Raw genomic sequence first — 26,722 nt, forward strand, 5'->3', positions numbered from 1 at the left:
CAACAGCAGGGAACTTTCTCTTCTTGTAAGTTGGGTCACGTTTAAGTTGCTGTACCACAGTTTAATTCGGTTAATTCTTTTAGTTTGACCCTAATCCAAAATAATATGCACATGTTCCATTGGGTTGCTGCAATATGTTTCACTTCATCAAATAATATTTTTTTTAAAAAAAGAAATGAAAAGCACTAGCCAGTTAGCATGTGTGTCAAATTGAAAATACTACAATGCTTACAGATGCCCAAGGAGCAGGAACAAGTTTCACGAGAACTCTTTCATCCGTTGGCTCATTAAGATCATTCAGAATGTATTTATAGTTTACAAAGCGTGAACAGGAGAATTTATACCCAACATTAAACTCCTGTGCACCTTAATGAAGCAAATAAATCCAGATAGTACATTTGTGCTGGGCTTGCTTGACCTCTTAAGTCTCCTGTGCTTTTTTATTGCAAATATCTCATTTCACAACTCTAATTTGTAATTCACACCATTGGCGACTTGAATTATGTGTGCATGTATATTGTTCACTTTAAAGTTTATTACATGTGTTTAAACTTTCAATCACATTTCTTTAAGAAATCATATCAGTCTCTTCAGGAAACAGCAGTTAAAAATGAGCAATAAAGATCAGGCTGTCTGCATCCTGCAAACTGCACTTGGTGTCCCGCTCTAACTTTCTTTTTTTGTGATGATGATGATGATGATGATAAGAATAATGGTAGGGGAGAAAAAAATTGTGTGCTGTGGTAGGGAGAATAAAGGCAAATATATGAAAGAGTGAATGAGATTGCAGATGTTTACTGTACAAGATGGGGAATGTGTTCCGATAAAAGGCTTGCAATGCATCACCTTTGCATGCAATCCAGTACATTTTTGCACCACTCAACTGAGGGGCCCTTTGTTTCATGTGAACACCCCCATAACCCCTCGGCCTCTCCCCCAAGCAGACCAGCAGACTCTTGGGGCCCCTCTTGTGTTGCCAACCTATTCCAAATCTGCGCTTTCTATGTTTCAAAGATCATCTCTCGCATGCCACCATGTGTTTCCATCACTGTGGCGGTAATGCAAAAAGCGGGCAAAACTCATAAATGTCAGATTGTGTTTACCCAGCCTGGGAAGACATACGAAAACTTTCTAAAAACCTAAAACAAAACAAGAAAAGGCTCACTCAAAAATGGAGCTCTCTCTCTCTCTCTCTCTCTCTCTCTCTCTTGGTCAAATATTTTAAAAAAAAGATATTATTAAAAGTGAAGACAATTTGCAATTCTAGTAATGCCACACGAATTTGATCCACACCTTGAGTTTGACACATGTGATTTAAACCCTAGTTTGAAACCCTAACTCTAATATGAACCCTAGTTCGAAACCCTAACCCTATCTTTAAACCCTACTTTGAAACTGTAACCCTAGCTTTAAACCATTTTTGAAACCTTAACCCTAGCTTTAAACCCTACTTTGAAACCCCAACTCTAGTATGAAACCCTACTTTGAAACCCTAACCCTAGATTTAGAATATATTGTATTCTTTCCTCAGGAGTAACGCGCCATCAAGCGTCGAGGAAGTGTTACTCTCTTATTTTCCAGGCGGAAGTAGAGCACTGGCCTGGTTCGTTTTTCATCTATCAAGTCACCTGCTGACACTACGCTTTATTTCCTGTTTGGGGAGCATGTCCCTTTAAACTAAATAAAACACAAAACCAATCTGCTTTAAATCAGTTTTATTTTCCCACAGTTAAAGAACAACAAAAAATACATACTAGGACGAGGTGATATAGTACAAAAAGGATACATATGAAGGATATTCAAAGAAATAAAAACCTCGACAAAACGTTTGACAGCCTTTACCGGAAGTTGCTCATAGTTGTCTACTGGTAAACATTACCACGCTAACTTTTGTCGCTGCGAGGACTTGGAGTGAAGATCATGTCGTACAGTGCTAAAATCGGCCCGTCGATCCTGAGCAGCGACCTGTCATGTCTGGGCAGCGAGTGTGTGCGGATGATGGAGTGTGGGGCAGACTATTTGCACCTCGACGTCATGGATGGGTCAGCTTTGTCACTACTTTGCAGCCAATCGAGTTAGCATGCTAATGGTTAGCCTCAAGTCTCGTGCGCGTGGGCAACAGGGGATGCTGAAGAGTAAACGCATTTCTTTTCTGCCAAATTGCAGAAATCAATTTAAGAAAGCATTTCATTATTTGAAATTATTCTCATGGCTATTTGTTTTGTTTCTTGCACACTTGAATAGTTTTCTATATATCGATCCATCTATCCAAATCTGCAATATTAAGGTCTCTCTCTCTCTCTTTTGTAGCCATTTTGTCCCCAATATCACATTTGGCCATCCCATGGTGGAGTGCCTGCGAAAGTCAATAGGCAAAGACCCTTTCTTTGGTGAGAATATGTTCAAGCAATATATTAAAGCTCACATCGAAAACGTCCATGTGTATTATCATAATTGTGTGGCTGTTGCAGACATGCACATGATGGTGTCAAGGCCAGAGCAGTGGGTGAAGCCCATGGCTGCAGCCGGAGCCAACCAGTACACATTCCATTTGGAGGCCACGAGCAACCCTGGGAACCTCATCAAAGAGATCCGTGAGAGTGGCATGAAGGTAAGGCGCACCAGTGCATCACACATGATGAAAAAGATGCAATACAATGTCACATTTGTATTTTTTTTTTCAATGCAATTTATTTTAATCCAGTGTGATATTGTAATTCCTTCACACCAAGAAGCCACAAACTCAAAAAAATAAATAAAATAAGCAGGGTAGCCTCAGCAAGCTATTTGCAGGTTGTAAGCACATGCATCGCGTCAAAAGATTTCAGCATTTTGCTAAATCACTGCTTTTACTACATATAAATCCTACCGCAGTTACTATAACTTAATCTGTGGTGGTGACTGTGTGCAGGTGGGTTTGGCCATAAAGCCTGCGACAACTGTTGAAATGCTGGCACCCTGGGCTAACCAGATTGACATGGCTCTGGTCATGACTGTTGAACCTGGCTTTGGAGGACAGAAGTTCATGGAGGACATGATGCCTAAGGTACTGTCACCAACACAGGAATAGGTGAATGTTAATGATGCATAAATTGTAACTATATAATAATTTTTTTCCCCGTGTGTGTTTGGGGGGGGCGCAGGTGAGCTTTCTGAGGCGTCAGTTCCCCTCGCTTGACATCGAGGTCGATGGTGGCGTAGGCCCTGACTCTATTTACAAGTGTGCTGAGGTGAGTAAGGATACACCACCCCAAGAATCCCGTCGGCCGTTGCTTAACATTTAGCATTCTCCTGTCACTTGTAGGCCGGCGCCAACATGATTGTGTCAGGCAGCGCCGTGGTTGGCAGCGACGACCCTCGCTCTGTCATCGCCCTCCTACGCACAGCTGTGGTGGAAGCCATCCAGAAGCGCTCGTTGGACCGCTAGCATGACCTTTTGATGACCTCTGGTGAATGTGGTGGGTGAGGCCAGGCAGGACCGACCGTCACGATTATGTGAAAGAAGCCAGATCGTAAAACATTCCTGGAAATAGTTTTATACCTACTGAGAAGTGAAATGATCCCAAAAAAACTTTTTCTATATACTGTGTATATACACGCATTTCTGGCAAAATCTGTGGGGAGTTGGTTTTGTTAATTAAAAAGCCTTCAATGCCATTTTTAAGTGTGGAGTTATTTTTCTGGTGGAATTTCACAGTGGTCAGTGTGTGAAATCCACAGCAAATAAGCCATTTCAACAAAAACACATTACCATTTGCACACAAGACATAGTAAATTGGGCGAAGCAACTGTTCAGTTGTGTTTAACTTAACACATAACACTAAGTAGCATTATTAAAAAAGTTAAAATTTTAAAATATTATGAAATATAACTACAATTTCTTGTACAAAAAATTGTCAATTTTCACGGACAAAGTTGGACCATTCAAAAAGTATTTTTGTCAAAATACTTATGATAATTACTGACATAATGCACCCAGCAAAAACTTGTCAGTGATGTCATCCTTCTTCTCGAGCCAGTGCAGCATTAACATGAATTCAAATTAGCTGAAGGTCAAACAACGACATACTATATGGACGCCTTGAGCTCATCACTCAACATTTTGCTTCTTTGCAGAAGTTGATTGAAGGTCGCATGCGATCGATACGTAATCTCGTACCTGACTGGAATTGTGGGCGAAGAAGCTTGACGGCAAGGATCCCCGTGTCTCGCGCAGTAGACGAGTCCCCGCTGTCGATGAGAATCACTGGCGACACGCTTCAAACTCGCGCTCAATAATGCAGCAACGTGTCTGTGAGGCAAATCACAGACCGTTCAATTATTGATGCTTAAATCTTTTTTTTTTCCCCACAAACGTCATATGCCACCGGCTCTAAGCTTGCTGCGTCATTACATATTTGTATGTTACATTTGTGAATATTTAAACTAGCATCCCCAAGTGAGCGATTGCGGGGCAAATGTATGTTCTGAAAGCACACGCCTTGTGTCGCTGACAGGAAAAGCGGCTGTCAGCGCCTACACAAACGTGTTCCATCTTACAGTACTGTATGTCTCCTGTTACTGCTTCATTTCTTCCTCTATGCAGCTGGTTGACGTGCATGCAAATGTCAGCAGCCCAAGCAAGTCGCAGGTACATGCGACCAACTTGTATCTTGGAGTCACCGGGGAGGGAGCGAGAGAGAGAAAAACTTCCTGCTCCTCAGCTGCCATGGCAACCATATCCACAGGTAGTACTTTGCACACACAACCAGCACTCTTATTTTGCCCATAGCTCAATATTGTGCAATAAAGACATCATTCTAACAAAGATGGGAATGAAGTGGAAATACTGCAGGGAAACTCCTAGCTTACTAGAAGAAAATGTACAGGAATACAGCTTGAAGGCAAAAAAAGAAATAAGGGCATATAATCAAAAGTAACATTGAGAGTATAATAAAATGTCAAGTGTCCATAGTTGCCTGTTATAGGTCTAATTTAGCTTTGTTTATCTTAGCTTGGATTGGCTTCATTCATTTTATCTTAGTCTGGGATAGCATATTGTTAGACTTTTTCAAGCAATAAGAGATACTAGATTTTTTCTCTTCAGTCTTTGTGCTCATGTTCATTGGCCGTCCGTCCCTCCGGAAGTAGCCTGTGGTGCTTAGCTCCGTCTGACACGCTGCACACACAAAGTCCTGCGGGTGCCACATTTCACCTACAGCCGCCAGCATCTAAGTAGGACACGAACCAGTTTTTATGTGCGTGAGAAAATGTTTAGTAGCAAGATCAAAAGCAATAATCCAGTACCTTCCCCACAATCACTTTGTTGTAGGCACCACAGAGGCCCTTGGCTGTGGTGTGGACTCCAAGTTAGGATTATCCATATGTCTCCTATAAAGGGGAAAATGTGGAATTTTTAAAACGTGGCAATTTTGGTAATGTTGAAAATCCGCCTCAATGTGAATTGAATGAGCTGAATGATGTGAATTTCAAATGGGAACGATGGAAAGGTGAAATGTTGAATGTGCCATTAAGAATGGAAAAAAAAAAGGAAGGACCCCTTCACCTTCAAACAATAATACTAATAAAATATTTGTAATATTATAGGAAGGATGTTACTGCTTTCGACGGCGGTTGAGTGGTTGGCACGTTCCTTTCACAGTGCCGAGGTTGCGGATTCCATTATATAAAATGAAAGACACTTAGCAGGGAAAGAAGAATGTTTACAAAGGGGTAGCTGAAAATACCCAGATTTTAGTGCAGATCTGGATACAGTTGCATAACTGGAAATGTAAGTTTCCTGTTGTTAGTCAACCTGGAAGTTGCCTGCTAACGTCACACCTCACAAATGTTTGTTTCACAGTTTGGGCCTTGGCGAAAGTCTGTGAAAGTCAGCTCCAAAAAGCTTCTCTCCCACAAAGAGCACGCTCATTTTAAGTAGGTGCCTTCTTCCGTCACAAGCCATGCCACTAATGTCAGCCGATGGATGGACGGACAGATGGATGGATTTGGTGTCACGTCTCAGTGCGTGTCACTTAATGGATTCCCTGAGTAATGAGTTTTACCTTAAAAAGTCTCCCTTCTAGATCCTGCACACACAAAGAGCTGCCACACCAAGTTTGACAAGAGACACGCTAAAAGTTTGCTAATGACTCTCTCTGCTTGGTGCGATTATATTATGTATGATATTACTCGAATGACTCAGTCAGAGTGCCTTTACTGGAAAGGAATGTGCCTCAGGCCAGAGACAAGTATTGATTCTTCATGAGTTATACCACCTCACTCACTTTCATCACTTTATTTTTGTTAAATCCTTATCATTTATATTTTATTGTATACTCCCAAAAAATAGTCACATGGACAACATTTTTGGTACTACTTTGTTAATCAAATCTGGATCTGACAAAAGTATGATAAAGGACAATTAGTTAAAAAATAATCAATGCAAATTAAATATTGTATTTGAATTTATGTTAAACAGAATTACTAATTATTAACTTTAAAATACAACAAAATAACATCAAACAATCAAAACCAATTATAGCAAAATAACAGTAAACGAATAAACCACATGGTCATTCATTACAAAAAAAAGACTTACTATACATGGTCATTTTTTTTTTTTTTTTTACAAAGAAAAGCCTTATGATACAGGTTCATTCAACACAAAAGCCTTAGTCTTTTTTTTTTAAAAAAAATACAAAAAAATCCTTACAGTCATCAAAAAAATATTTTATTTATTCTTACATTGAGTTACTTTGTTTCATGTATTTTACTTTCGAAACTCAACATTTATTTTCAAAGTTTTTTTTTTTTTTTTATCGCACTCGTTATCTCGTGCCAAACAATATATGATGCCACTCGTGTTTCATTCGGTCCCTCAGGATATGATGTTCTCTGAAATAACACTGTGTTGTGCCCTCTTACATCAAGAATATGAATTATAAATCAGTTGCAGCCAAAATCTCTTCTTGCGACCCCCGAAAAACAAACACTCCTATGAAACAATATAAAACAAAACAATAAAATAAAACAAACCTATGTGTGCAGTTAACCTGCGCTATGAAACCAGACTGAGTATCACCAAATTCACATGAGGACTGTAGCAACTATGTCAAGTCATAATATATACAGTGAACTAATGAAAAGAGGCTGTTTGAAGTAGCGCCACCTCCCAGGAGGCGAGACTTACTGCGTCTTTCCGCTCTTTGCTCGCTCTGCTAGTGATGTGCATTCCAGTTCTTTTAAGTGAACTGAATCTTTAGAATCAGTTCACTCAAAAGATTCGTTTAAACGAATCGTTCAAAGAACTGGAATACACATCACTAGTACAAAAGAGTGCAGACGGCTGAGGGTTGCCGGGTCAAAATAGCTGACTGGTTAGTGACACGGGTTCTTGCTTGGTAAGAGCTTGGTTCGATCCCAAGTGGGAGCACATACCTAATTGTGCTTTTAGAACTGGAACCTTGCTTTGATTGTATACCGTGTCATTAACCAGTAAGATAGTCACACCTGGTAACCCTTGACCGTCTGACTCCTTTGTAGTTTTTGTGCACCTGCGTGAAAAGTTTTAGCTCCTGCAGAACGTGAAAATGAACAAAATCTTTTGAAATGGTACACCACCATTAGGTACACCACTTGAAAATAGCGGTGTACCTAATGGAGTGTCTGTGTGATTCCCTCGTTAAGCGCACCTGCGTGAAAAGTTTTAGCTCCTGCAGAACGTGAAAGGAGCTAAAACTTTTCACGCAGGTGCGCTTAACGAGGGTCACTTGGAAAACATATTGGAACGTGGCCCCAAGGACTAGAACTTGACAACTGTGACCTTTGACCATGATATTTCCCTAATAAAGTGGCCTGTTATTAGGTACACTTGAAAATGGTGGTGTACCTAATGGAGTGTCCGTGTGATTCCCTCGTTAAGCGCACCTGCGTGAAAAGTTTTAGCTCCTGTAGAACGTGAAAGTGACCAAAATCTTTTCACGCAGGTGCGCTTAACGAGGGTCACTTGGAAAACATGTTGGAACGTGGCCCCAAGGACTAGAGCTTGACAACTGTGACCTTTGACCATGATATTTCCCTAATAAAGTGGCCTGTTATTAGGTACACTTAAAAATGGTGGTGTACCTAATGGAGTGTCCGTGTGATTCCCTCGTTAAGCGCACCTGCGGGAAAAGTTTTAGCTCCTGCAGAACGTGAAAGGAGCTAAAACTTTTCACGCAGGTGCGCTTAACGAGGGTCACTTGGAAAACATATTGGAACGTGGCCCCAAGGACTAGAACTTGACAACTGTGACCTTTGACCATGACATTTCCCTAATAAAGTGGCCTGTTATGAGGTACACTTGAAAATGGTGGTGTACCTAATGGAGTGTCCGTGTGATTCCCTCGTTAAGCGCACCTGCGTGAAAAGTTTTAGCTCCTGTAGAACGTGAAAGTGACCAAAATCTTTTCACGCAGGTGCGCTTAACGAGGGTCACGTGGAAAACATGTTGGAACGTGGCCCCAAGGACTAGAGCTTGACAACTGTGACCTTTGACCATGATATTTCCCTAATAAAGTGGCCTGTTATTAGGTACAGTTAAAAATGGTGGCGTACCTAATGGAGTGTCCGTGTGATTCCCTCGTTAAGCGCACCTGCGGGAAAAGTTTTAGCTCCTGCAGAACGTGAAAGGAGCTAAAACTTTTCACGCAGGTGCGCTTAACGAGGGTCACTTGGAAAACATGTTGGAACGTGGCCCCAAGGACTAGAGCTTGACAACTGTGACCTTTGACCATGATATTTCCCTAATAAAGTGGCCTGTTATTAGGTACACTTGAAAATGGTGGTGTACCTAATGGAGTGTCCGTGTGATTCCCTCGTTAAGCGCACCTGCGTGAAAAGTTTTAGCTCCTGTAGAACGTGAAAATGACCAAAATCTTTTCACGCAGGTGCGCTTAACGAGGGTCACTTGTTAAACATGTTGGAACGTGGCCCAGAGGACTAGAGCTTGACAACTGTGACCTTTGACCATGATATTTCCCTAATAAAGTGGCCTGTTATGAGGTACACTTGAAGATGGTGGTGTACCTAATGGAGTGTCCGTGTGATTCCCTCGTTAAGCGCACCTGCGTGAAAAGTTTTAGCTCCTGCGGAACGTGAAAGGAGCTAAAACTTTTCACGCAGGTGTGTTTAACGAGGGTAACTTGGAAAACATATTGGAACGCGGCCCCTCGAGGAGTGGAGGTCGACACTCCTGGTTTAAGTGAAAAGTGCCACACCCGCCCTCACCCCCACTTTCTGATTGGCTGTTTGATCTGTGACATCACTCGGACACTCCATTAGGTACACCTTCACACCATCATTTTGAGGTGTTCCTAATAGCAGGCCACTTCATTAGGGAAAAATCATAATCAAAGCTTAACTGAAAGTGAGGCCCTCACCCTATGTTGCAAATTTTTCCATGGTAAAACACTTGGTGGCCCCCCTGAGATTTGAACACGGGTCAGATGGTTGAGAGTCCAAAGCTCTAACCACTACACTATGTTACCCTTTGTAGCAGCTCACCTTATGGCGACATTGATGTTTTAATTTTATATTTGTTGGATTGTAGTTCATGGTGTTAATATACCGAATGTGTTTGTGTTTGAATAAAAGGTTGAAAAAAAACCCGTTATGCCAACATTTGTTATTTTGGGGGACACCAACTCATATAACAACGTAAAACACATACATATTGTCATATAAAGCAGTTAACCAAATGTATGATTTTTATGTTTTAATTGGCGAATATAAAAACAAGGAATAAAACACCAGACAAGTTTGAACATAAATGTTTATTAAAATAATAATAATAATAATAATAAAAGTAAATGTCAAACCAGCAAGCTAATGTGAAATTGCAGTAGTTATATTGGATAACAATATTTAGGCGTATATATGCATACGCGTCATTTAAAAACTACTGTAAGTGTTGTAAAATCAAGATTACCCAAAGAGAAGCATAATCTCCCCGTTGTTGCATAACGGCGCATTCCTTCATGCAATAAAGTTAGCCGTTAGCTCGGAGAAAACGTGCATAAAAGAAGTGGTGTTTCAGTGAGTGGTTCTTTCTTTCCTTGGCAAATCGTAAATCTACATTCTGCCTTACATAGTTCACGCCAGGAGGGAGACGCGACACGTTCACTGATGCACAGGAAGGAAGGCAGTTCACCCATTGACTCGTTCACGAACGGGAAACTCAGGATTCGTGCCCTCACTGATCCGTTCTCGCGATGAAATGCAAATCACTCACTGACTCGTTCACTCACGGATCGATTCAGATGGTGAACGGGAAATGCAATTCGCGACTCGTTCATAAACGGGAAGTTACGTCATTTCTTCTTCGTTTTGTTTTACCGCGAGGTGGCACCAGCTTCAATGCGCATCACCGACACCTACTGGTTGAAGTCATATGACCTGAAAAAAGAACGAATCACTTTAGCAAGTTATTCGTTCACTCTCATTCACTGAAAAGATTCGTTCATTTGAAGGAATCGTTCACTCATCAGCCAACACTATATTCTGCCACTTTTTTTGCATCTATCCCCCGTTGTATTCATTCCCTTTCACCCTTCTTCATTCAATTCGAGCATTATATTAAATATCTCTCCCCCTGCCTCCTCCTTCTCTCCTTCAGCACAAAAAGAACATTAGGCGCATCTTTGCCTCCGCTTTCTCCGTCATAATTACTTGGCCTCCCATAGGAGATGATGAGCTCGCTGCCGCCGTTGTTGATGCCTCTCTCGCTTGTGATTGAGTGTGCATGAGCATATTAACAATCAAAATAGCACATGCTTAAAATTCATAACAAAAGACTCCCTTGTTTTTCCCCGCGGCGGTGTGCTGTGTAAACGATGTAAACGATGATGTTCATTCTACGGATCACATAAGCGGCATTCAAACTTTATGAAACTGTAAACTGTTGTATGTATAAATAGTCATGAAACTTCTCAAGCTGGTACTGAACTACACTTGGCAACCGGAATATATTTCTTTATAATAAGCCTGACTGTTATGGATTTTTCTTTAAACGCTAATACTGATTACGATATTTGATAGAAAAAATTCTGATAACCGATTAATAGAGCAATTATTTTATTTTTTTAATATACATAAATAAAATAACTTGTATTTGGGCCCTGGAAGCTTACGTCGATAAAGATATGAATTACATGCAGATTGGACTGCTTTACAATATTTTGGCCTTTAATATAGCTTAACTTTATATCAGAGAGAAAAATTGGCCATAATAGTTTCTTTTGGGCCGATTATTGGTTAGATGTATTCATCTGCTTAAAATAGAAAATAAATCAGAAGAATTTTGCCAATTTTAAAAGAGCTAATATTGACCGATTAAAATCGGTCAACTAACTGATTAATAGGCATTATCTTTGTCATTTCTCAAATAATCATGGCGGCATCAACGTTATAATACAAACAAACGCCTGCAGAAACAAAAAGTTAAAGGTTGCTAAACGAGTACACTTAAATGTTACTTTCAAATTAAAGTGATAACATTCACGAGGCTCGTAAATATTCATCTTTCTATTGCCTCCAATAATGACAAAAATAGACACTTTAATTAGTTTGCTAACCAAAACAGCAATGTGCTCGGAGCAATGCCTCGCATCGCAATTGGTCGCCAGATGCTTCGATTGGCCATGATGCAAGTGCACCGTAATGGCAAAACCTCACTCAAATGAATGAAAAGTGATTCTCGACGCCCACATGAAACATTCATCTTCAGCTTCTTTTCTCTGCTTATTTATCAAGTGACGACGCCAAGGGTAAAGACAGAAAAAACAGCCCTCGTCTAAATAAATTACGCACCTCTCTCTGAGGTAATTCTGTCTAATAGCTGGTACGGACTCAAGTGCGTTCTCAAGGCAAAAAGAACAATCAAAGCTTGAAAGTTAATTAGCTCTACAGCTTAATCGTATGACTTTTGGGAACAGGGGCGGGGGGGAGCAGCGGAGACTAACCTTTGCAGGTTAATCCCTCTTTGACACACTAACAAAATTTTGTCATATCAATTATGAATGTGGCGAGGGTATTTCCGTTTGTTGGTAAATGTTGCATGTTTGTGCATGTTTTGAATGCATAATACATGCTGCGGGACCATTGATGTTTTTGTTATTTGAATGTCAGATGCGGCTGAAAGCCAGGGTCTGACAAAAACGCGCTCAACTGGGGATCAGACTGAAAGTAAACATTTTGGACATTTTCAAACTGTAAGTATGAGGTTGCAAATGGACAAATATGTGGAGGACGTGATGCGGGAGATTTGGTTGATGCAATAAGTGGAGATGCGGAGAATGGCTTGACCTCGGTAGAAGAAGCCTTGTGAAAATTGATAGCTATGCTTTGGTGGTCCTGATAGGCAGATGTTGCTATTATGTTGGATCACGCTATAACTACAAGTTCAAAATAAGGTTTGAATGTTTAAATATATGATATCAAAGTCACTGTACCAGAACAAAGTTGCAATTTATGTGGGAAAAAAAAAAGGCTTACTTACAGGATGTTTGTCAAACACCTTGTGACATTTGAAGCTTCCCTTTTTCAAAAGTGTTGTGTTTGCTTTGCTAGCAAATTGATTTGTGAGCAACTTTCGTGCCGTCTCTGAAAAACGAGAGCCAGTATGTGTAAATCGTTACATCTTTTGTTTCCAGACCGATATAACGTGCAAACTATTCCCAGCGACGTTCACCATTGTGATTCTATTGATTCCCTTCGGGCGCCGGTGAGCTTGATGTTGCGTCAATAGCACATTTTTCCTTTTGCCTCTTTTGAGCGCTTCATTTGGGAAAGCGAGCCACTGATGCTCCCGTGAACACATAACTTGGACTGAACAGAATTTCTTCATCGCATTGACTCACGCTTGCATCACGATGTGACTCATAGCTCTCACAAAGCGCCGTGCTTTCTTACAAAGGTTCAACAGGGCGTCAAAGCTTGCAGAACACATCACTTTCTGTAATGTCAGTCAAAAATTGAAATTTTTAGACAACTTCAATGCAAACCAATGCTTGACAGGTACTTATTTGAGAAGAGGTGCTTTCATACAAGGTGATTGAGGCATTTTTATACAATACTGCAGATGGTGGCTATAGTTATGGTCACTATTGCAAACTGAATCACTCTCTTTGAGTCTGCTTAAGACACCAAGGGAGAAAAGTGGGACAAAAAAGACAAAGAAAGTGCTCAAAGGGAAAATGTTTTTTTCTTCCCATCCTAGGGTTGCAAGCTGGCGCCAGCTCACAATACAACAAGCCTTAAATGTGCCCGCTAGCTCGAAATGTGCAGCTTCCTTTCAATCCAGAGAGATTTTTGTCAGGAGCTGTGCCAAATCTCCAGCAGAGTCTCAACCCTACATGCTCTGATATAGAGAAATATATACGTATGATTGATGTTCCCGCGTGTGCTACTTTCCCTTCCTGCCACTGAGATGTATGAACAGGTAGCGCACGTTTGCTCTGGGCTTCAGTTCTTCAGTATGAGCTATTCTGGAAAAATAAATAAATAAAATAACCCTAACCCTAACCGTAACCCTAACCCATATTGTATATATATATATTGTTCGCGTGTTCTGAACAATTAAGAGATTATTTACCTTGCAAACATTTTCTTTCTCCCTGTGTGCAACTCAAACTCAACTCTGGTGTCATTTCAGGGTCCAAAGGTCATCATTCCACAAAGATATGACAAAGGTGTAAATGCAACACACTAAGCCTGCAGAGCTTTTAATTACTCAGATCTTTAACAGTTAATGAAATTTTAATATTTCACATTATTTATTGGCCATTTAATTAACCTTACTTCAGGAAAAAGTCAATGTTATTTTATCATGGTTTCATTTTCAATCCCTCTATACTTGTACTGTACTGAATCTATTACTGTTTATATTCTAATTTTATAGATTTAATTTGTATTCAAATGAAAATAAATTTCAAATTATTTCCATAAATATTTGGATTTTAAATACAATTTTAAACTACTCATTTATACACAGCATACCACTTGTGAGGGAAAAAAATAGATTTTTGTTTTGTACTTGCAAGAAATCAATCGTCTCTGTAAGTATTTTTATTGCAATAAACCGACAATAGCAAAGTGCCTCTTTAAAGGTCACAATGGCAACTATTGGACAGATGAACAGAAAAAAGAAATAAATAAAAAAACGAACAATAGTGATATAAAAATACATCACCGAGCATCACGGGCTGAACTGAAAACATCACCACAAACTATTTTGGATAGCTAAATGTGGAGCCAGCAAACAGTCGACACATGCAGCCCTCACAAAGGCAGCTACGACACCGTCTCAAAGGGACCCCAAGGGATGGTACTCGTTATTATCGTCATTGTTATTAATAGGATTATTACTACAAAAACACCAGTCAGAACACGCGTCTTTACAGCTCCAGCAACAGTGGGGGTCCTTCGCTTCCCGGCCACGGGGACAATATGGGGGAATGTGAAATGCAGGTGGTTGGGGAGCAGGAGTACACGCCAAAAAAAAAAAGTCATTGAAATTTAATAAGGCGATGTTACAAAGCACCTTGCAAATCTCCACACGGCAGCTTACATGCACACCAACAAGGAAAAGCAGTGTGTGTTCCAGTTTTGTATGATAATATACATACTGGATGTGTGCGCGTAAAAAAAAAAGTACTTTGGTTTCATGAAAATGGAGGCTATGTGGAACAGTAACATTGTTCTAATGGGATTTTCTAATTGGATGTGAAGCTGCCGATGTGGGAGGCTTGCATGAACGCAGCATTATATCCACGTCAATGATAATATATCCTGCGCTAAAAATCAACAAATGTAAAAAAGAATAAGATGTTCCAATTTAGTAGGATTTGGTACGAACATGATGCAGCTTAAAAATATATATATAGTATACCTAAGTACTGAGTAGTATGTGTAAGCAAGATCCAGCTGCCACCGCACTGCCAAGCTGTACCAACACAGTATATACAGTCAAATTGTTTTACAATACTGAACTATACTTACAATTTCTGCGTCTACAAAGCAAAGCGCGGAGAGTCTCTGTTGCTGAAATGCAGTCAGTGAATACAGTGCGATCGTTCATTGCCATAACCACTCTCTTCTTTCCCTCTTTGTCGTATTCCGTTCCTTCCTTGACAACCGCACCGTGATTTAGTGGTTCGATAAGAAATACAGTTGCTTGGTCTGGTTTGAGTCAGCGACTGGCGTGGGGCCGCGTCGGCTTGTTGCCGAGAGCTGTCCGTTATCATTGCTAGGATTCCACAGAGCCAACTTGTCGTACCATTTCCTACTAAATTCTTGTGACACAACACTGTACAGGATTGTGAGCCGTTATCCCCAAATGGTAGATTTCTTCATACAAATCACATTTGGATGTACATACCTTTAGTTGGACAGCGTCAATATACAGGGGATCCTCAGTTTATGACAGTTCTAAAAAAAAACAAAAAAACAACCCTAAGCTATAATGCAGTGTTTTAATTATAATCAATGTTTGTATGAAAAATACTTCTAGGCCATAAATATAAAACACATTTTGCCTGGCCCGTCATATAAAGAGGACCCCCTGTATTAAGAAATATTACATGGTGTGGTGGTGGTGGGGGTAGTGGAAAGGGGGTGCTTGTTAAATGACAGGGCTCAAGAAGTCCACTGGGAATTTGGGGCGGCGCTCTGTCACACAAACACGACGCTCAGGAGAGTTCCAAGTTTACAAAACATCTAAAATGTCTCCTGCGGTTTTGTCATGCAATATACATGTTGACACGACTGAGACGACAAAGTTGGAGAAAGGAGGGGGGGTTCTATTTCTACCCCCCCTTCTTCGTTTTAGGTCCAGTCTGGCAGTGAAAAGGTTCGAGTCTCTGTTTGTTTCCGTCTCTTCTAGGGACGGTGATTTCCCCCCCCCTTCTGCCTCATGCCCGTTGAGCCACCTTGTAGGGGAAAAAAAATACAGGCAAAAAAAATCATTCTGAGGCGAAGCATCACAAAAAAAACTTGGAAGTGAGCAAGAAGCGTTTTTTTTGTTATTCTTTTCTGAATGTACACTTAAAGCCACAAGTCATTTTTGTCCTCGCTGCATTGTGTTGTAACACTGACTCACTCTCAATTCATTTGGTGCGAAATGGAGCAGCTTTGAGCACATGGTCGCCATCAAACAAGCCTACTGGCATCAGTTGCCAGGCAACTGAAGCAGCCGAGATTCTCAAAGCAAAAAAAAACAAAAAACAGCTATGCAAACAAGGTATAAAACAATAAATAGAAAACTCTTTAAAACAAACACATATCTCACCACCCACGTATTTGTGTGTTACAATATCTACACACTACTTCCATTCAGACAGATGCGAGCTTTTTTTTCTTTCTTTTCTATCAATGTAAAAAGTCAGTTTTCACATATCTTTTGAAGACAAAAGTATGGAACGAATTGAAAGGAAATATGCTAGATCTTCATTTCAGTCTCTCAATCCCACCGAGTAATTTTCAATTGAAAGGAGCCTAAAAACATCCACAGCAGGAGGTAAGCGAACACGTTTACTAGCCGCCTTAGGACCAATCAGCTTTTTACACCACAAGAGTGGGAATAAGGTCTTGGCAAACGATGCAGAAGATCCTCAGCAGGACGTAGAGTAGGAGATGCTTGTTTGCTCGCAGTGTGCGTGTGGCAGTGTGGAAGTAGAAAAGTGGTGCGCCGGGACTTGCTTGTGGGCCAAATTCTTAGCAGGGCCAGGTGGACCTTTCCTTTGTCTCTCCGCGAGGCTGCCAAATCACCAGCTATGGAGTCAGTGGGTTCGGAGCATCGCCATGGCAACCAACTTAGTAGGCCAGCCTGGTCTTGGATCGGGACCGTCGAGAGTTTTTTTTTTTCTTTTCGGGTTGGGGAGCCATCCAATCAATGCTTAGAGTTCCCTCTCTTAGGTGTGCTGATTTTTTTGTTCTCCTTTTTGAAAATGAGACCACTATTTAGGATAACTGAATCAAACGCAGCACTGAGACACACGAAAAATGACAACGCCGCTCACTCAAACACTCAAACACACACAGAGGGGAAAAAAAAAAGAGGCAGCTGATCTACTGATGGATCAAGACAGCAGTGAACAACAGGGAATCCCGGAAGCGACGTCCTGATCTGCTCCCCTCGTGTGACGGCCGATGCGGCGACTGGAGCTCTAATCCACGGAGCCGGGGTGCAGGCTGAGTGCGGGTGGGTCCAGGCAGGTGGGCGAGTAACTGAGGTGCGGTTCCTTGATCCACAGGAGGGGGGCGCCGTTCTTGCCCTCCTGGCTCTTGCTGTTGTTGCGGCTCTTGAAGCGCACCAGGAGCAGGGCGATGAGGAGGATGCCGAAGATGGGGAACGGGTAGAAGAAGACAAAGTAAAAAAGCGCGTCGTTGGCGCACACCACCGACTTGACGGTGGACTCTGTGGACAGAAACACATGGCAACATGAGGTCATTTCATTCGGCAACTATTTTAATATATCTATATATACTATTCTGTTATTTTGCTTGTTTTCCAAATAATTGAGAGTAAAGGAGGAAAAGGGTTTTGTAATACACTTTTATGCAAAATAAAATCGTATCCGATTATTCGATTAATTGATGGATTAATCAATTAAATCATCAATTGTAAAAATATTCCAGAGCGACAGCCCCGCTTTGCCCTTGACATGGACCATGGAAGTTTAGTAAAACAACCATTGCTTCAATAACGAGCACATTTTCAGTGTCTCTCGTATAACAGAAAAGGTCAGAACCACATCAAAAGATGTCCAGTTCTATGCCTCTCTATTGACACCATCTGGAAAAGTAGGATTTTCTCAATTGAACCATGGAGTGTACATAGAGCCAGCCTTAGAAGTCAAGCTATATATGCCGAGCATGAATACCGCAGATCAAAAGGAAAGTGCACGAACACAAGCTCCATTTAATGTTTGATGTAGGTTGTAAGAAGCTGGCAAACCAGAAGATGCATTTTGATGCAGCCTTGTCCGTCCTTCCATTCAACAAAAATGCGGATCATTTTATTTAAATACTGTACATTACGCCAACTGGACAAATATTAACTATTATCTAAAATACTGTTTGGGCCGGTGCCATCTGTGATGGAGGAGGAGCACACTAAACGTCTCTCGGGTCTCATGGTCGGAGATTTTCAACCTAGGACTCGGTGACAAATGGTGTCACAAGTGGGGTACGAGGCCATCTGTGCGTGCCCAGTTTGAAGGACGCTTTGGATGGGTGGCTCATTTGCAACAGACCCCAGAGATGATTGAAGCACTAGGATGATTGCAATGTGTGTTGGGAATGATCCAGATTCTTTCTAGAAAGGGGACATAGAGACAAAGAAAGTCACCTTGTTGGAGTACATTGACCGTAATGAAGCCAGAGTTGTTGGTGGCCAGGCGGTACCAAGCGTTGCGAGGGTTGAGCAGCCACTCCTCTACGTGGCAGTAGTAGCGCCCCCTGTCGGTCGGCCGGGCTCCCTGAATGGTCAGGCTGTACTGGTCCGAAGCACTCCTCTCAAACTGCAGGCGGGAGTTAGGCCCCGCCTCCTCTCTGGGGCTGCAGTTGCCGTTCCCGAAGATGGCGTCGTGGCCGATGGAGAACACGCATTCCCGCTCTTCTACCGTCGACAGCTCGTCGTTGTCGTCCTCGGGTCGCTCCACGTACCAGGACACGGAGAAGCGGGAGTATCGGGAGGACTGCGAGGGGATGTTGCAGCCCAGGCGGATTGAGCCGGACTCTGGGACGGTCACGTTTGACTCCGTCTCCTCGACCTGAAGTCGGGCCTCTGAAACGATACACAGGATCAGTTGTCGACTTTCTGCCTTTTTGGATATTGATCAGTTGTTGCATTTGCAACGTTGATGTTTGAGTGTTAAATAAAAAAAATAAAGACAATTATATGAAATGTATTTAGAAAAACTTTCACTTTTCAGGGGCAACACATGACGAGATTAAGTTTGAATAACAACTGTAGAGTTGCAAAATTTGGAAACAGACTAAAAAGAAGATTTCACAAAAGCATCACGCAAGACCACATAACACAACATCATAGAAGAGGAACTTCTTGAGAAGTCGCTCAAGCTCAGCACATGCAAATTCATCAAACCCATTATTTGCCGGGAGAAAATTGCTTAAATCCATCTGAGAACTTCTCCTTCTGATAATGAATAAAGTAGATGCTATTTATTTTATTATGTCTACTCATTAGTGATAAACCAAGCAACCAACAAGCACTACAAGATCAAAGCTGACAAATCCAAAATGTTTATCACACGATTGACTTCATGTGATGTTAATTGATCATTAAAGATCTATGATTTTTGCATCATGAATAAATGACCATCGACATGCGTGTACGCATTTTTAATTAAATGTTAATAAATGAATGGGAGAAACACATAGACACCAAATATAAGGTCGCCTATACCGCAATATATTCTCGTAGGGTGAGATTCGTCTTGCTGCTGGAGCCCAATTAGTTGTAGCAGCTTCACATAAATCACTTTTTTGTTGGGTGACCAGTTTTTTTTTTCCCCTTCGCTGTCTTCACTTCCTTGAACTAATGCTGCATTGATGATTGCACTTAATGTTATAAACAGGACATCTAGAGATAAAAGTTCTGAGAGGCCAAATAAAAAATCTTGGAATCTCGTCAGACAAGAAAATGGGTTATTTGAACATCTTGTTTATTTGGCGGCAACAGAGGTTATTTGGAGGTTTTTCTTTGGTAATAAGCAAAGAAAGGGGCAGTAAAGTTTTTTTTTTTCTCTCAACACAAACCTTACAGATTTCCCTGAGGGACTACATCTTACTTTGGGGTTGGCAATGCATGAATGCACGACGCCTTTGAGTGCTTTTGGACATTTCTTGTGACCTGATGAGAAAGCTTCTGTGTGGTGCCTGACAGCTGTTGTGGTTTCAAACCATTTGGTGCCAGCTGATCTCTTCTGCGGATTTGACTGCTGTCAGGATATTGAGCTGCTTGTTATCAACGCTACTGGCCGGCGGCTATTAGCATCCAGGCAAGAGCAGGAAATGAGATGAGGCCTTTTTGTACTGTGCATTGCAAGGAGGTCCAAATTGGAGTGAAAGGTAGGTAGGCGGCAAAGGTTGGGCGGGTTTGCTATGGTGGCACAGTTCTTTGATTCAGTGCATTTAAAGTATGGATCTTGATCTGTCTGTGAATTGGTTACATTCGATAATGTATAAATGACGTGAAGTAAATTTTCCAAAAACAAATGTATTGAGGTCTTTCAAATCTCAAAGCCTCTGGCAGGACCCGAGTTGACCCAGCATGCACTCACTGGACATTTCATTAGGGCACGCCTGCCTTCAAAAAGTAATATGCTCAGTTTTGATTAACTGTCCAAGAGGTATTCATTTTACAATACATTTGGTATTGGTGTTATTTGTACTCTACTGCTGCCTGCAATATTGTAGACATGTTCACCACGAGAAAAAAAAAGAAGGCCCTCTTTGAATCGCTTTTTTTTTTTTGGGACCCAAAATAATTGCCTTCTGGGCAGACTAGCATGCTTGGAAAAATAACCAATTTGCAGAATTCGGCCTATTCTGGTTAAAATATGAAGTTTTTGGGGTACATAACAGAAATAAAAAACTGAACCCTTTCATTTACATGACACTGAATCCATGAAAAGGAAAAAAGCATCATAATAGAAGAAAGTGGACTTTTGGCCCACCCTGAGTTCTGTTCGAAACACACATTCAGTGTAACCAAATAAAACTAACTTGTGTTCTGTGCACAAAAATTTGGAGGCTGGATGACTTTGAATTAGATATATCTCCCATGGAATGGAAATGACTCTAAAAATATTAAGTATGATAAAGGCCAGCAAGGTGACAGCTGGTTTCCTCCTCCTAAAAGAAGCACCTTGTTAAAGACACTGACCTGGCTGTCTAACCAGAACCTCGGTGAACCCGGACTTGTCCCGCGAGAGACGGTACCAGGCGCCATCTGGGTCACTCAGCCACTCCTCCACCAGACAGTAGTACGTCCCCGAGTCGCCACTCTCCGCTCTGTTCAGGGTCAGCGCGTAGTTGCGAGGGGAAAGCCTCTCGGCTTGCACGCGGCGTCGCAGCCTCTCCTCGTCGGCGTACGTGCCGTACTCCAGGGCGCCAGATCGCTCGATTCGCAGCAGGAGCTCGTCGGCTTCTGATCCCGCTGCGGCGCGTCTCACGTACCACAGAACGGCGTGGTGGGAGTCCGGACTGGTCTGCGAGGTGATGGAGCAATTGATCCGGACTCGACTGTCCTCCAGGTTGACCAGAGACTGGTTCTTCTTTTGCACTTGGAGCTTGCTATCTGTAAAACAAATCGAAAAAAGGAATTAAGAATTGATTTGGGGTTGAGGTGGTGTTCACTCTGGCCCCACCCACACATTTATTTACACTGTGCACAAACAAATTGAAGAACATCAAGATCCCATCTTGCAAAAAAACATCCTTGCTCAGCGGCAATATTTAACAGCTTCTTACGCCTCCACAGTCTGAAATGTCATGTTATTCTTTAATCTTAGCCACTAATAAACACTGCTGAAAAGGATGACCTCCTTCGCCGCAAGTTATTATAAACAAATTCAAAACAGCCTGCTGCCGAGTTTTCTACGCGATGGCGGGGAGGTGACACGCCGACGCCGCGAGGAAGAGAACACGAGACATGTCAAAGTTCCCGAGGCTGCTGAAGTCAAGGTAGAAAGATAGAAAGAAAAATGTGACAAAAGGCACTTGAGTGCAAAGGTGGTGAAGCTTTTGTAAGAGGAGTGAACGCAGGCATGATTTAGACAAGGAGCGAGGCCAGGCTGTCTGTCAAAGTGTCAAACATTCATTGGGTGGGAGGGAGGCTGGGAGAAAGGACACCATGTCAATGTTGTGACATGATTGGTCACAGTAATATTAGCAACGGGATGGAATAAGCTGCAGATACCTTACGATGCATATTATTCAAATCAAAACCTCCGGCAGTACTTGTCAATCAAAGCCAAGCATCTCCTCTTGTTTTGGATCTCATTGGAATGAGATGTACGTAATATTATTGTGCATGAAATAAATACAAAATACAACCAGTAGTCCAACATTGTGCAATGTGTAGCCATCATCAATATGGTATTAAAGTTAAATACTTGTTCAAGCATGCTCCAAATGATTGGCCGATATTATCGAGCCTCTGAGTAGACATATTGATCAATAATGTGTGTGAGTTGTGGCTGTAGGTTTTCTTTCCACTAGGGGGCACAAAACAACTCCCCTGTTGGCAACAGCTGTCATCTGACAACGGGGTACCTGGAGATGGACAGAATTCTTGCTGCCACTGAAAAGCTTTCTTCTAACCTTTTGAATGTTTTCTTCACCTAACCGTGGCAAGCCAATCAACCACCGGAGGAGGCTAATCACACAGTAGTAGAAGACAGAATGCTTAAAAGGTTTGACACAAAAAGGCTAAAAAAACCACTTCCATCAAGTACACTAACAATGAACAGATGAGGCAATTCATTTCAGCCTTTTAAATCAAAGCATTTTAGTGTTCCGTTTTTCCATATTCTTTAATTAGCCACTTTGGTTATTTAATTTATCTGCCATGGTTATTTAAAAACTAAATAGATAAAAAGGATAAACAATGAAGTAGGCTTACTCTGTATGACTCTTCCAACTGTATACCAATTTTAGAACCCTCTGTATATATTTATCTTGCATTAATGCAAAGATAATAAGATGGATGCAATTAGCCAATCATCGCAGCAGAGACAAATGATTTTAATACGACTAATTACCGTTGTGCCAGTGCTTAAGACTTGCGCGAATATTGCTGTTACCTGATTTAGCTTTGCACAGCTCAGTATGATGCAGGGCTGCTCTGCACCGCAATAAAAATTACAACCACAATAAGAAAGCCAAACAATACGTCTCTTGTAAAGTCACAAATAAAAATGATTTCTGGAAATTATGAATTTTTGTTAGTTTGCTAACCAAAATTTTGCAGGCAAGCTTTCCATGCCTAATCATTGAAAAACATACTAAATAATATATTGATCATTTAGATTCCAGTTGAATATAAACATCCATGACAGTGAATGCGTTTAGCAAGATACGCAAAGTTTTAACAAGAAATCCTAATTAAGGATGGGATCCTGCATTCGTCTTCATTGCCATGGCATCTGCATGCGTCCTAGATAGGAAACCTCATCTCCACAGAAATGATTGCAAGAACCCTGAAGAATCCTGGCAATCATTTCTTTTGCAAGGAGAATTACCTCCGAACCTTCAAAAGGAGAGCCATGCAAGATTGAGTTGGCACAAGAGTGGGGGGGGGGAGAAAAAAAAAGTTTTCAAGTTTGAATCCATAGCCAGGAGAAAAGGAGATTGAAACACATGAGCTGTATAGCAGTGTTTACAGAAATGTCTTTTCAAAGACAAAATATGCTAATTATTCAAGCCCTATTAAGAAGCGTGACCGGCTATTACAAGTTGTTATAATTAAGCATTCGCTCAAGCAGAGGCGGGACAGAAGAGCCACAAACAAGCCGGGGTGAGCGAGAAACGCAATAAAGCAAAGACGTGGCTCTCTCCCGTTGCAAAACAACCTTCACGTCTCCCCCTAGAATAGTCTGGCAGTGAAATGCGACATTAAGCGAGCAGCAACTTCACAGAGCAGCCGCTAGTCTCGTCCATTCCCACAGAGATCGCCACGTTTCTGCCTTCCTTCTGCATCACACTTTATGTTGCACGGGAAAACACACTAAGGCGATCCATACGATCCGAGTACAGTAAATGGAAGTGAATGTGCCATTGATTAGGACCGGAGCAGTTTGTGGGTGGGTAAAGAGCAAAGAGCCAGTTCAATCACAAAGTAACAAGCCAGGCGTCATCTTCATGCCTTCCCTCGGCAGAGAGTGGAGTTTGCATCGGCGGCGTTCACTTAATGAGGCTCCGGGGGATGTCATCAAAATGGGATTGTCAACATTTCCTCTGTTACGCTTGAAGTCGGCATTCAAACTTCAAGTACGGGTTCTTGCGCTCACCTGTTTTATCACCTACGCCAAGGGGCTTGTGTTCTCATTGAGGTTGGTTTGTCGTTTAGCTTAGAATTACACACACAAACACTTAAAAAAAGAACTTCCACTTTATCCAAATTCAAAAAATTACACCAGGGGTGTCCAAACTTCGGCCCATGGTCCAATTGTGGCCCACGGGCCGAAGTTTGGACACCCCTGTTAAATACGTATACCATCGAAATAAGCATTGCTGATTACTAACGCCGCTGCTCTTCTCTCATCCTGTGCAATGCAAAAATAAACGTTCACACACATCGCCCGCTCTTTTCTGCGGCCCACTGGAAAGTTTTGCAGCTCAGCGGTCATTAAATCCATATTAGGCGAGTATATCTAAATAAGAGCCGAAGCGTTCACGGGAGACCTACCGGCACCTCTGGAAGAGTACTTTAGGTGCCATCCATATTCATGAGCACAGGTGAGGCTTCTGGAATATTCATGAAGCTGCTGTCAGGTGATTAGACAGAACTTGATCAGGAGACACATAAATCATAGTAACAGCCAGAAAGCGGGAAGGTGATGGCTGGTCAAAAGTGTTTTGACGAAAGGGGGAAATAGGAGATAAGCCTATCCGGTATTAAAAGACTCCACATGGAGTAGAGACGGGGATTGGAAACGAGCTCTAGCCCTTTCTCATTTGAAGAGTCGGGCTGCATCCACTGCTTCCCAACATTTGCCCCTTCCAATTTTGCTATTTCTTTGAAGTGAGCAGAACATTTTTCATGATTGATAGTTATCCTCACCCTCTCCCTGCGGATTCCTCCTGTTGTTGTGCAGCCTCAAAAACAAGTGTTGTACAGTGTTGCTTTTGGGGGTCCAATTTGCTATCCTGCTTACTTATCAAAACTGAGCTGGAGCCTTAGTGCAAAAAATAAAAAATAAATAATACGTAGGGAGGAAAAAGAGAAGATTTTAGCTGCCATTAAAGGAGACAAATTGGGCCCACATGGGACGGGGTTGAAATAAGGGTTCAATGAGCCAATTAGATGCTGCAATGTGCGGATTTGTGTGTGCCCTGTGTAAACTGTAATGACAGCACGTGTCCAAGAAAAGTGCTGAGGTAGTGGAGCTGTTAGACCGCAGGAGGCACAAATGGGATACGGCCCATATCGTTAGATCTCCATTTTGGCCCTATGACACGTTTTAATACAATTCGCAGAGCAACAATCACACTTTTAATTAAATTTTGCTTAATCGTTGCCGTGCTTTCTCAGTAGAAGATCAAATCCCTGTGGTCTTATTTAAGTTATCTTGGCCATGTCATGATGTTCACCCAGGTTGCCCTGGAAACCGCAGCAGCCTATGAAATGTATGGCAGCTTGTCAAAGTAAAGTTTATGGCCAACTTTAAGTCTGCTATGAGTTGCCCGCTTAGTTATGGTCAGCGATGTGTTGAAGGATCAAACTGTGGAAGATAAAAAGTAATCACTTTTTTTATGTCGTTTGTGCTTGCATGAAGCTGTCTGGATGATTTGATCGTATGTCAAGTGTCGCTGGTGTGTGGTGTGGCATGTTGCAATCCCCAGAGAAAATTACAGTCTTTCCCCACTCATTCCTACAGTGTGAGAAAAATGGGGAATCTGACTTAAAATGGAAATATCCTTGATTTTCGCTCTTCCTGATCTTCAAGCACACAGTGAAGTGGCTTTCACTTAAAGGAGGATGGAGAAGATGTAGTAAACGTGAGAATAAGATAAAATACTCTAGGGGCGGCGGAAGGATTTTGAAAAGCGGCAGACGGCCTCTACAGCTCCACTCCACAAGACTTACTGAGTCTTAATGGCAGCCTGCTCAACCTTTAGCATTAGCATTCGCACGAGCTGGGGTTAATCCGTGGCCGGGAGTCGGGACGAGTATGACATGACTTGATCCCCTGCGCAACATCTTATTTTGGCTGGCTGCCCCTTGCCAAAGCCACCTCATCCCAAACGCAGTAAGCTGGCCACACCACTTGGAAAGGAAAATGAGGAATGTCAAACAGCCCCCGCTCAAACTCCCTGATGAATTGGGAGACTAATTTCGGTGCTAATGACAACAATACATTGATGATCCCATTGTGTCAGAGGGATGTTCTATTCTTGTGCTGCTGAAGACCTTCTGTATATGAGCTTGCTTTTGGGTTCTTCGATATCAACATATTTTTTTAGGTTTGTTACAGTTAAGAAGTTCACATTGACCAATAAGCAGAACAAAGTCCAATAAACAAAGGAATTCCATTCCTACAGTGCAAAACTGGATTTGTATGTAAATCAGATTGCGCCGTAGTCTATTGCTCACCGACGCTGACACAGCAGTAAAATCATAAAAACAGTCAATATTTGTCGGTAGCTCGGGAACTCCTAGGCCATAAATATAAAACAATCAAAGGGCAATCCGCGCATTGTTTGTAACTTGAAAATATTATACGTTGGTACCCTCCTATGCAGTTGGACTCATCCATCATTCTGCTTAGAAGTGAAAAAAAATTACCATTTAAGTTGGGATGAAAAGAAATTCCCCTTTGCAATAAATCATTTGCAAAAGACTTTTGTATCCTTTGTCCATTTTTGGAATTCACCAACACCAGAGCGGAAGTTATTTGGCCTGATGGGAATCTGATGCACAAGAGATGAATGGGCCCCAAGATGCAGAGAGCAA

The 26,722-nt window shown here is 41.7% G+C and overlaps 2 protein-coding genes and 1 long non-coding RNA gene across 7 annotated transcripts in view; 1 reads left to right on the top strand and 2 right to left on the bottom strand.

The window, feature by feature from the left end:
* The first annotated feature begins 1,862 nt into the window (after window positions 1-1,862).
* On the top strand, window positions 1,863-3,657 carry rpe (ribulose-5-phosphate-3-epimerase). Its single transcript, XM_088383775.1, has 6 exons — window positions 1,863-2,042; window positions 2,311-2,390; window positions 2,472-2,611; window positions 2,912-3,046; window positions 3,144-3,230; window positions 3,305-3,657. Exons 1-6 carry the CDS (start codon window positions 1,921-1,923, stop codon window positions 3,425-3,427), a joined length of 687 nt encoding a protein of 228 aa, XP_088239901.1. The 5' UTR covers window positions 1,863-1,920; the 3' UTR covers window positions 3,428-3,657.
* On the bottom strand, window positions 2,471-12,898 carry LOC148394268 (uncharacterized). 2 transcript variants are annotated; one of them, XR_015860078.1, is made up of 4 exons: window positions 12,710-12,898; window positions 12,518-12,621; window positions 5,287-5,370; window positions 2,471-5,210 (listed from the first exon to the last, which is right to left on the bottom strand). It is a non-coding gene; the product is annotated as an uncharacterized LOC148394268 (long non-coding RNA). The 2 variants fall into 2 exon arrangements; XR_015860077.1 differs by having other exon boundaries at window positions 12,518-12,898.
* A 1,172-nt stretch (window positions 12,899-14,070) lies between these two features.
* The window catches only part of igsf3 (immunoglobulin superfamily, member 3), a 64,444-nt gene continuing 51,792 nt past the window's right edge, over window positions 14,071-26,722 (bottom strand). For 3 of the 4 annotated variants that reach the window (XM_088383376.1, XM_088383374.1, XM_088383378.1), the window contains 3 exons: window positions 20,930-21,343; window positions 18,368-18,805; window positions 14,071-17,434 (listed from right to left, as the gene is read on the bottom strand). In XM_088383376.1, the coding sequence (XP_088239502.1) occupies window positions 17,184-17,434; window positions 18,368-18,805; window positions 20,930-21,343 (1,103 nt within the window). In that variant the 3' untranslated portion in view covers window positions 14,071-17,183. Of the gene's footprint in view, window positions 17,435-17,854; window positions 18,335-18,367; window positions 18,806-20,929; window positions 21,344-26,722 lie in introns of those variants that run through there. The other variant, XM_088383377.1, reaches the window with a different exon arrangement.

The sequence above is a fragment of the Syngnathus floridae genome, chromosome 8 (assembly GCF_059516105.1).
Source record: "Syngnathus floridae isolate MCC-2025c chromosome 8, RoL_Sflo_1.0, whole genome shotgun sequence".
NCBI lineage: Eukaryota > Metazoa > Chordata > Actinopteri > Syngnathiformes > Syngnathidae > Syngnathus > Syngnathus floridae.